This window comes from Ptychodera flava, chromosome 10, assembly GCF_041260155.1.
Source record: "Ptychodera flava strain L36383 chromosome 10, AS_Pfla_20210202, whole genome shotgun sequence".
Lineage (NCBI taxonomy): Eukaryota > Metazoa > Hemichordata > Enteropneusta > Ptychoderidae > Ptychodera > Ptychodera flava.
This window is the reverse complement of record NC_091937.1, coordinates 38383717-38394881: the sequence shown is the minus strand read 5'-3', so window position 1 is coordinate 38394881 and position 11165 is coordinate 38383717. Positions and strand designations below refer to the sequence as shown.

Here is an 11165-nt window from a genome sequence, read left to right as displayed (position 1 = left end):
CTTCAAGCCTGCAAACCAAAGGACTGTTCATTCATCCAACTGACTGTTACAACTCTGAGACTGGAGCTTTGCCGTCCCAGCTGAGATAAGTAGTCTGTACACTTTTAAAGCTTGTACTCTATCCCTGACTTAGCAATTAGTTTTTATTTTCGTAATAAATTTTGTTTAAACGTTAACTGCTGAGTTCACCCTTTTGTTCGTTTTCTCTGCACGTAACACTTACCTCATTTGCACATTTTTGACACTGACGTGTTCATTTGAACAAATTTACATCTCAACCCCTGCATCTCCCTGTACACCAAATACTGAGACGGTAGCTTTGGCGGTATGGGAGCCTTTGTGTGTGACGGACATACATCCGCACATACATATCCACATACATACATACAGACATACAGACGCCACCGACTCATCATATAAGCTCTTTTTGGTATTTATATATAAAACCAAATATGAGCTAAAAATGAGCCGAAAGAAATGGTAGGCTAAACAAATATTGCAAAAGTGTAAGAGTTTGCATATCAATATCTGTTCCTGGGTGTTGAATTTTCTCCTTGATGAACAAAAATATTCATGCATTAAAACATTACCGTTTGAATTCTTTGTCAATTTCCACAGTCTATCTATGCATCCTTGCTATGCATGTGTGGGCGTAACAGCAGCCTATGTATATACACTAGACTGGGTACCTCGGGGTAAAGTTAGCAGTAATTTGAAGGTTTGTGTACTTTGATTAACAAACCTGTAGATCTGATTGTTACATGTAATTAGTATCACAAAAAAAGGAAGTGCATAAATTCACATGTAAATTACAACAGAAACTACAACATAAACAAAATTTTATAAAAATAAAGATAAAATATTGGATAAGAAACTAAATCTGCAATAAGCCTCTCTCTTTTGTGAAACTAGTTAAAAAGTGTGACCAAAACAAGAAATAAAAGGTGACTGCAAATGTAAATCTTGGTAAAAAACAGTTGTAGTTGACCAAGCATTTGATCAAATATTTTATGGCGATGTGATAGCGCCCCCAAGAGTCTAAAGTCAGGAATGCTGGAAAAACCAGACCGCTACCAAGAGACTAAAATATGCATGTATAAAAATTAAAATTGAAGAGTGTTGCTGTATAGGATAAACTGAAGCATACCCTGAATAGAAATTGAAATAATAACAAGATTCAACAAAAGCAGCAGTCATAAATGCAACATTTACATTGTAAAACGGACATCTTTGAAGTATATTATTTACTGCTCTCAATCTGCTTTTTCTTGCTCAATATCCACTGATACCATCAGCAGCAATATTTAGATTAATCTACCAAGCCTATATCCTCAAAAAGGATATCCTTTCTGTGAGAAAACTATATGAGTGTAAACATGACCTTTCTTTTGATTGGCCAGCTATGTGAGTGTACCGGTAAATGTCCCTCCTTTTGATTCATCAGCTACATGTGACCTTTAGCCTCATTATGACAGCAAGATTTGGCAATTATATCATTCCATGAAATATTCCTGTCAGTATGGAATATAAAAAGTTATTGGGCAAGTTTCTGGTCATGGTACGATCACTGTCTTTGTCTTAGAGTTCATCTACGCTTTTTGTTGGTTTCTTCTCCTCTCTCAACCTACCAACCAACCCCCAACCCCAACATCTCAACAGAATTTGACTTACAGCTTACTCTTGAGTGGTATTTTCACCTGGGTGTCATCGACAAACAACTGTTTGGCCTCAAAGGAAGGCTGTGTAAACTTCTTATGGGCGAGCTTCTTGAGGACCAGCTCAAGTGCCAGCACCAGTCGGTCCAGCTGATGGTAGGTGACGTTCTTGTGGACAGGGAGGTACATGACGTGGTCTATGAGAAACTTTGCTTCTTCAGGATAGTGGGTGATCAAGTCACTGAGCTGTTCCATGGAGTCACTGCCATTGCATGGTTCAACAACTTGCAGCGATGTAGGACCGGTAACGGCATCAACACCAACGTCATTCAGCTCTTTGCAAACCTCTTCAGGATTTTCCTGCATAAATAAAATATCAAAAGTTTAAATAAGTTTACTTTTCCCGCTAGTTTTTTCCAAGGAATAACATAACTGTTCTTGTATTTCACCTTTGTCTAACATTATAGCAATTGCATCATGGGTTGTAGAAACCTCACAACCTAAATTTAAACACACACGAAAAGAAGACTATAAATTTAAATTTGTAGGCAGGAAGTTATAGCCTGCAGATTCTGAGCCCACACTGAAGAATTGTGCAAACTAGCATAGTGCTAGGGAGTCCCCATTGTTATATTTACATACATGGGAGGGATCCCTAGGAAAAGCAAATTGTTTTATTATGGGAGATTAGATCAAGTTTGCAACAGGTGAACCATGAAAGAGAACCCAGGAATCATTCAACATCTGCTAATTTATTCAATTCAATGTTGAACTTCTATTTCCCGTGGATCCGAGAGCCACATACACCCGGCACACATATTTTAATGATAGACAGATGAACTGACACAGCTATATTCTTATGTCTCACAGTTGTTTGTAGCAACGTATATGCTGAAGTTAGGTTTGAGTAAATATACAGCAAACACAGTCTTTATCAGCCCATTGAGGGCATAGAGCAGTTCAATATCCTTGCTGTCTGGTAACCATTGTCATGAACACTGACTGATCTTGTTGTGCGACTGACTTCAAATTATGTTTCTGACTAACATATTTATATCTACTTCATTGCTTTACAAGTATTAAGAGACCAGTCCACATACAGATAATTTCCCCTATTTTTGACACTTGCAGAAAAGCTGAATTTTTTATACTAATGAAAGATAGCAGAGTTTATTCGTGTATTGGTGAGTTAATTCTCTGTTTATAAATTGTGAATGCTGTTGAGGAAATTGTTTTTGATGACTACCTGTGGCAGTCTAGAGTAGACTCGTTCCTTTGGCGTTGTAACAGTAATATTCAGAATATGCGCCGAGGTCATGACCCCATACATAACATGATGATGTTCCAGCTCATTTTATCAGTGTGCAACACCATGGCTCATCAATCAGATCTTCACTCAAAAAAAAAAAATACTCTACAGCAAACACCAAGATTCTGAGATTAGATAGCTAGTAGTCATTCAAGTTTACAAAGTCAACAATAAACTTAGCTGCACTTCACGAAGCTGGTGAGGCTAACCCTATCATCGTACCAAAACTAGGTAATGCACTGGGAATGCATTGATGCACCACAAATGTGCTTTGGGACCAGGATCTGGACTGGCATGAAAATAGGAATACCAGATATGTTTCCCAAACTAGCAATTTCTGAAAATAGTTGCCCAGTCAGACTACTAGAAGCAAAAAGTTAATATTGGACCCTGAATATATAAGGAAGATACCATTTAAGAAGATCTGTTTAGCAGTACAGTAGTACTTGTGCATAATCCACTAGCCTATTCTCCCTATGGTCATGGAGATAACCTCCTACTCTGAAAGATCCCTTGCTAGAGGGCGCCCCCAAGTGATGGATCTTTCAGTCCAGTAACCTCCATGCTATGACATAATATCCTCATATATATCTATCTATCTATCTATCTATCTATCTATCTATCTATCTATCTATCTATATATATATATATATACACATGTATATATATATATATATATATATATATATATATATATATATATATATAAATATATATATATATATATATATATATATATATATATCTTTTATTTAATACTCTTTTGTTGATTTTGCAAAACCTTAGTTGTACTTTATGATCAAGATCCCAATTGGGATACGATTTCAATAAAGGCTTTACTTTACTTTACTATTACCATTACATAAAACATTGAATACCTTCGGTACCAGTACTCTGTGCCCAAGTGACTGTGTTATATAACAACAACAAACTGACCATATGCAAATCTTTAAGTAAACATATTCAGGCCTGATTCTGTTGAGGGGCTGTTTTGTGGAATGACCGAGTTCCAAAGAAGAGATCTCTGATCAGAATCCTTTGTAAGGTTTCGATCAATATACTCTTATTACCACAATTATCATTGTCATTGACACCTGTGTGAGCAGTGTGACAACCTTTGAAGGCACTGCTGTGGTTGAACCCTGGTCAGGATTTCAGAAGTCAGAGAACTACTTACAGGCACTCACGGACAACATTATAGATTGTACTGTCAAGTGTGACTTAACTACGGTGACACAGGTGGAACCATAGACCAGAGTACAATACCGTTGAGATATGGCAGTGGAAACTAACAAGAAACAGATTGAAAGTTTACAGCGCAGTATTCTGCGCTCAGCTACAACGATGACAGCACAGGAGTTGGCAGACGTCTACAGCTTGCTGAAAATACCAGATGAGAACAAGATACGTGACGGTACAATACCAATGCTTGTAGAGATTAGTAGATTTATTGGTACTCCAGGTGAATGGAGTGGTGGTACAAAGGATGGGGGGCTGGCAATAATCACAGAATGGGAAAAGAACATAACAGAGAAAATGGAAGGTTGTCCAACTGGCGAGGAAAAACATTCTGACAAAAATGATGGCAGCAATGATCAGCCCTGGGGAAACACCCCTCAAAAGTACAACAAAAAATCTGTTGGTATGGCCACTGGACTGTCTGATAAGCCAGCAGCCTTCACACATGCATACCCAACTTTGATTCTCAGCGAAGACTTTGAGATTGATGGTGACCTTGGAGAGCTTGAACACACTCATCCATCAACAGTTCTCAGAGTTATCCATCAGATGGAGGAAGGTATCTGTAAGGGTTACAGTGAAAGGGAAATAATCCGAGCCGTAATCCGAGCAATCAGTCCCACAGAGGAGCTCAGAGGTATGATTCTAAGTATGAGTATATTAGATGTAAATCTGACTGTAGACTGTGTTAAGGAAATACTGAGTTGTCACTACTTGTGCGGAGCTGCAGAGAATGTTTTCAGAGAAATGGAAAACAGCATACAGGAAAAATCAGAGTCATTGCCAGATTTTGTAAACCGTCTAATTACATTACGTAACCTAATTTTGACACTAGCAACCTATGAAGAAGATAATAAGATATATTATCAGCCTGAAAGAGTTGATGCAGTACTCGGCATGGCGATAAGATCCGGAACTCGGTGTCAAGATTCTAGGATAACTTTGGCTCCATACCTCAAGCCGGGAGACGATGGAAAGCTTGACGTTGACCAGATTTCTAAAGCTGCAATTGATGCATACGAAGAAGAACAGGAATATCAGAAAAGAGAAAAGAGAACTTTTGAACTTGTGACTGCCACAGCCAGTGCTGCTGAGAGTGTTGTAATGACACGGCGGACAAAAGCAGATCACAAACCATCCAAGAAGAAAGGAAAGAAGCCAAGTAAGGTGGAAGAAGAATTGGCAATACTGGAAGAGCTGCATGAAAGATGGGATCAAGGTAGTAGTGTAAATACCAGATCAGACACAACCACTCGTCCCTATGGTTGTGCTGATTGTGTGAAAGAGGGAAGACAGGACTGTAATCACTGTTTTATCTGCAGAGATACAACCCATGTCAAAGTAGACTGTCCACGGAGGAGGACGAGACACAGAAATTCAGGAAACCACAGGAGGTTACCCCCAGGGGACAGGAAGTAGACGTTCAGCCTGAAGATGTTCTCAAGTTGTAACCACTACCAGCAGACTGATGCAAGAACATTGTTCCAGAGTTCTGCAAGTGTTTTTGTGTACATACATATAGATAGGGGAACATCCTGACAGGCAAATGTCCTACTGCTGGTGATGACTTGACTGTCTTTGCTTTGAAAGGTCCAAAACAAAAGGACGAACAGTGTATTCAGTTTCTGATGCTGCTATTACGGACCATTATTAAAAATACATCAGCAGAAGGCTATACTGCAGTGTACACAAGATGAGTATGCCACATACACAAATGGGTAGCAGAAGAAAATACTGTTTTTTGAAAACCGCAACAACCTCACTAAAAAAGAACTTTTATCATTTCAAATACAAATATACCCTGCAAGCGGCATGTTGTAATAGTCGCACCAGCGGCTTACTGACTACGCATGCGCATATTTATAATATACTATGCGAGTAACCGGAAGTGTACCTTTCTTTCATTGGCACCGCCATGTTTTTTTTTTTAGTACACGTAAATAAACAATACGAAACAAATTACAATTATATAACATGCCATTTATAAAATATACCTCTTTTATTAGCCAGTAAATGTTATTATGCACCTTGTCGCCGATACAAAATATCGTTTATGTAGATAAAGGGAGAAAACTGTCGTGCATATGAACGGGGGCATACGCAAAGAATGCTGGGATTTAATTTTAGAAAAGCGCCCCCTGTGTCAATAATTAGATTCAAAAATTGCCAGTTTTTAGACGGAACGCTGTAGTTTTCAGCACGAGGGACCGTGTTTTCAGCTTGCAAGTGGAAGGTGGGCAGTGCGGTTACCATTGCAATGATAATGATTGCATAATACGTCCCTTGTTTAACGCAATAGGCTGTTATCATTGTAAAAATTGCCAATTTTTGTCCAAAATTTTTACACGTTACAGAAAATCTATACCTGCTCTGCTGCAGGGTTTGACGTCGTGTACGTACGTGAACTGCTTTCATCAGAGGGAAACTGGGCATAGTTGTCATATAAACGTTTATGAAGTAACAATTAATTACATTTTATCATGAATCAATACAAATAACATTGCCAATCTTAACCCCTGGCGCAACACCAAGGGCTGAGCCCTATATAATATTATTTTCTTGAATACAATGTATGTGTGTACATGAATACATGAAAAAGCCAGAAAGAAGAATTTCATTGGCAATAATAATAAGACTTACCACCAGAACAGGAAACAACCAGTAATTCTTGATGGATGCATTACTGCCGACTACACCGACTGAACTTGGAAGTCTCTGGGTCACATAGTCTCCTTTCTGTCGGCTTTCATTCATACTGCTTTCCTTGAACCTAGATATCCTGTTGGATATAAATGAACATATGTTTTAAAAACTCCAATAATGTCAATATGGCTGGTAACAATTGTAGGAATGTAGGTTTAATAAATATAGCAATAAGTGCACAGCATTCACAACTGCTGACTGCAATTCAGACAAGTTTTTTCTGTGTACACCTCATTCCTGTAACAGTAGATCCTTTGAGGCACATCAAAGTTTTTGACAAACATACTTTTGCTTTGTAATGATGGAAATTTGGAATGCTGACAATCTGAAACAGCCTTTTTGGTTTTTGATATCAAAAAAGTGTTTGAATAAACATGGCAAGTTTTTCTGTAATGTGACTGTTGTGAGCCTGTTCAAGCTTTAGACTTGAGAGAATAACGGGAGACTAGGGTCTATTTAGACTAGTACACTAGTCGCTTAGTTTTTCACAGGCGTATGCAGCCAGTATAGTTATCCATTGCTTTCATCCCATGATCTACAGAATAACCTGCCAATGTTTATTGCTTCAATTGTTGCCATCACCTCACCACTAAAACAACACTTTGCCCTTCATTTTACTCTGTTTTGATACATATATGCAAACAAATTTGGGAGTTTGGGCAGGTATTGGGTCTTTTTACCTTGGGGGGAGGGGCAAATACATGCAAGGGTGCATTTTACGGAGAGCTAGAGGGGAAGGAGTACAGGATGGGTTTAGAAATACCAGTGTACACAAAGTTGTACATGAATGAGAGGTTGAGTATTCATCAAGTAATCAAAGTTTTGCGAAGCGTATTTCTCAACTCTCTTAATTCTTTCACATCACTTTCTTCTTCATTGTATCTGATGGCATTTAAACTGATTTTTGATAACTGGTGAAAAAGTGGGCTTAAATATTCTACGCACAGAAACTTGGAAATACTCTCCCAATGGCACAGAATTAGAGATGATGGGACTTGTAATTTTGGACAAAGACCCTAAAAAACAGAGAGTCAATGATTTGGAGAACATTTTCTTTGTTCTTCACGTTCTTGTTCCACACAACAAGTTCACATTCTTCTTCCTCTTCATAAAGTATGTTTTGGTATAAAGTGGTAGCCTACCAAACTCAAAGCAATGTGTGAATGTTGAAAAATGAATTCTTAGTCTGTACTGAAATTCAGCTGTCAACAATAACCTTGACTATGAACACATACACTGCCTGACAAGCTGCAGAACATTGTGAATTTCAGAATGACTTCTGAGTGAAAGGGAACAGGATATTTTAAAAACAGAGCAATATTATTGAAAAAAACAAAATTAAACTTATGGATCTATCTGATAGGCCTTGATTTATTCCATAAATGAAATGTAGAAACTTCAAATCATATCCATGTTTTTCTCCAACTGCAATGATTGTAGTTGCCTCTCTGGATTACTTATAAATGTAGATATTTTCACTGTAAATTATTGTGATCTCAGGACCCTCATATTAATTTGAAATTATGGAATTGTGCATATGAATTAAGACATCAATTACCTTTTATACATCATGTACAGCAGTGGCGTGGACGGCTGATGACGGATTTTCACGAAGAAGTCCTTTGGAAATCCCCTAAGCATGTCTACAAATAATTTTTTGTAGTCAAATTCAAAAAACCTCAAAATATTTGTAGACAATGCGGTCCTCCACTCACTTGCATTCATGATGAATATTAATATAGCATATTTTAAAACTTTCTTGAAATATTCTGAGTTGGGTCGAATAGGGTAAGTTTTGTACATGTCGACCATTGACTGGTAAAGTTTCAGGTCTTTGATTTTCACTATGGCACCACCGAACGCCGTTGACGTTTTGATTACTCCAAAACTGAAGAAGGACAGGTCTGCATCAGGGTGTCCGCAGTGTGAGCTTCCACGGAACGCTTCAGCGCAGTCTTCTAGTACATGCAATCCATGCCGATGGGCTATTTCTATTACATCATCCATTTCAAACCACTTGCCGTATACGTGCGCCACCAGGACAGCGACCGTTCTCTCTGATATGAGACTTTCCAGGAGTTCAACCTTAGGAGAGAGGGTATCTATATTGATATCAATAGACACTATCCGGATGGCATGGTGTCGGATAATCTTCCCCATATCGGGAATGTTCACTCCAGACATGATGATCTCGGAGCCAGGCGGATACTTCATGACCCGAAGGTAGAGGTCAAAGGCAGTCCGTACACAAAGACAAGGCAGCACATGACTTCTGTTGTGGGGAGTTGTCCACTGTTTCTTGAGAGATTCTATAAGTTGCTGTCTGTCTCCTGATGGATAGATACACTGCCTCATGGCAGCCAGTGTGTCTGTTAGCTTTGCATCTGAAATTGGAAACAAAACAAAAATTACTCCAGGATTTCAAATTATACCATTCATGACTGCTACTATGTTGAACCATTACATTTCACCCCTCCAAACCAATGTATATGGTCACCCATCTCTAGCTGGAGAACACATACAAATGCATTGATATCAAGGGATGGTAATGTAGGGGTTGAATTTCTGTTATATCATAGACAGTAGGAGCAAGTCTTGCTTCTACAGTCCCTGCAGTTACAATGACAGTATCTTCATCTTGGCTTAAATTTGCTTTCATTGTGATTGACTATTTTTGGTACAAACAAAACAACAAGACAAAACAAAACACTTATTCTTCCACAAGTGAAAAGAAAACTGGCATGTCATTGAAAAAAAAAACTTTACTGCCACTACTGCATAAATATATGATACAAAACAAATATGTGATGAATGTGGAACACGCAGATATATGAAACTGTTGGTGGGATGCATTTTACAACATAAATGTAAAACATGATAAGAGAGGTTACAGTCTGCATTATTTAATATTATTTTCAGAAGTCAGTTATGCAGTATAAGTAAGATGTCTTCTACAGGCCTGCAAATGCTAATTCGTACAGAAAACAGAAGGTAGAGATATTGCCCAATGTCGTCTAGCTATTTGATATGTACACACATATGTATTCCATAAATGATAACAAGTAGGATCTTGCCATTCTCGGAAAGTAGGTCAAATACCGGGTCAGGGAATAGTATATCGGGAATGTTGCTACGTCGAAGGTCATGCCAGGACGCCGGATCGACGGTTGATGACGGAATTAATTTTGAGGGTAGAGAATGTTAAATCAAGCCAACTTCGGATAATATTTAATCAAAGAATATAATATTTGTCATTAACGTTGTAAATTAGTAGACAAAGATTGCAAGAAATACCATAATTTGCACAGCATGCTTTTGACCAAATCTCGGGCACGGTTGGGTAGAGTAAACCGTGTCTCGGGGTAATATCGAATTTGACAAAACTTTGACAGAGTCTTCGCCGTGCCAGGTGACTGGTTACCGCGTACGTTGGTAGTTCGAATCCGATCAAAATTTACTTACCGATTGATATGCAATGGTACGGTACTCGCAAACTTCCGGTGTAATGGTTTTTAGCATCAGCGTCTTGGCCAGCCATTTTGTTATTTGCCTTTGTTGACATATCCTGACACTTGCGTCGTGGACAAGTGTACTCGAAAAAATACTCTGATCTGATCAGTCACAGCGTCAGTATTATGTTTTGCTTGGAATGCTTTCACACACGCCCTCTCCTGAAGGTCTCGGTTGCTTGTCGCTGCGGTTAGACGCCTTTGCGACCACAAATTCTGCAAGTTGCGGTATATAGTAATCAAAACCCCATAAGATTGGTTTTAAGTGTTGCTGCTATGATTAATGACAGTGTCTGAGAACTTTTGCCCCTTGCAGTGCAGTAGTGGCCACAGCAACGGTGTACACTGACAACAATAACTTGCCGACGCGACGCACAATAAATTCCGGGTCACAAGATATACGAACCAGTTTAGCATCACGTGACGGGAGAAAGTTGAAAGGGAGAGCGTCTGACTACGCCCTCAAGCTGTAGTGCATATACACTAATCCTTTTGTTTTGCATGTGTGGTACGGCTTGCTCAGTTGCGATATCCTCCCGGGGATATCCTACATCATGTGAATTCCGACATTTCTACATGTTAATAGAACCATGACAATGAACAGACAGAGATGTCTTTTTATTTGTGTTCCTTTCATATTCTTTGCAATGATATAACTGTGATTGAAAATTGCTTTATTCTTTTGAATGAAAAAGAGTACTTAATCTTCATCTATTCTCAGCAGCATAAACCGGTGAAACACATTTCCAG

The 11165-nt window shown here is 38.6% G+C and overlaps 1 protein-coding gene across 1 annotated transcript; it reads right to left on the bottom strand.

Moving 5' to 3' along the window:
* Window positions 1–218: 218 nt before the first annotated feature.
* LOC139142711 (uncharacterized) lies at window positions 219–10794 on the bottom strand. The gene is made up of 4 exons (XM_070712782.1): window positions 10369–10794; window positions 8465–9290; window positions 6844–6982; window positions 219–2015 (listed from the first exon to the last, which is right to left on the bottom strand). The coding sequence occupies exons 1-4, from the start codon at window positions 10466–10468 to the stop codon at window positions 1668–1670; spliced, it is 1413 nt and encodes a 470-aa protein (XP_070568883.1). The 5' UTR covers window positions 10469–10794; the 3' UTR covers window positions 219–1667.
* Between the last annotated feature and the right edge of the window lie 371 nt (window positions 10795–11165).

Coding starts and splice junctions, on each gene's coding strand:
- LOC139142711 (XM_070712782.1), bottom strand. CDS start 10,468: ATGTCAACAAAGGCAAATAACAAAATGGCTGGCCAAGACGCTGATGCT. Junction 9,291..10,368: donor GTACCATTGCATATCAATCG/GTAAGTAAATTT, acceptor TTCCAATTTCAG/ATGCAAAGCTAACAGACACA. Junction 6,983..8,464: donor CTGTACATGATGTATAAAAG/GTAATTGATGTC, acceptor TATATCCAACAG/GATATCTAGGTTCAAGGAAA.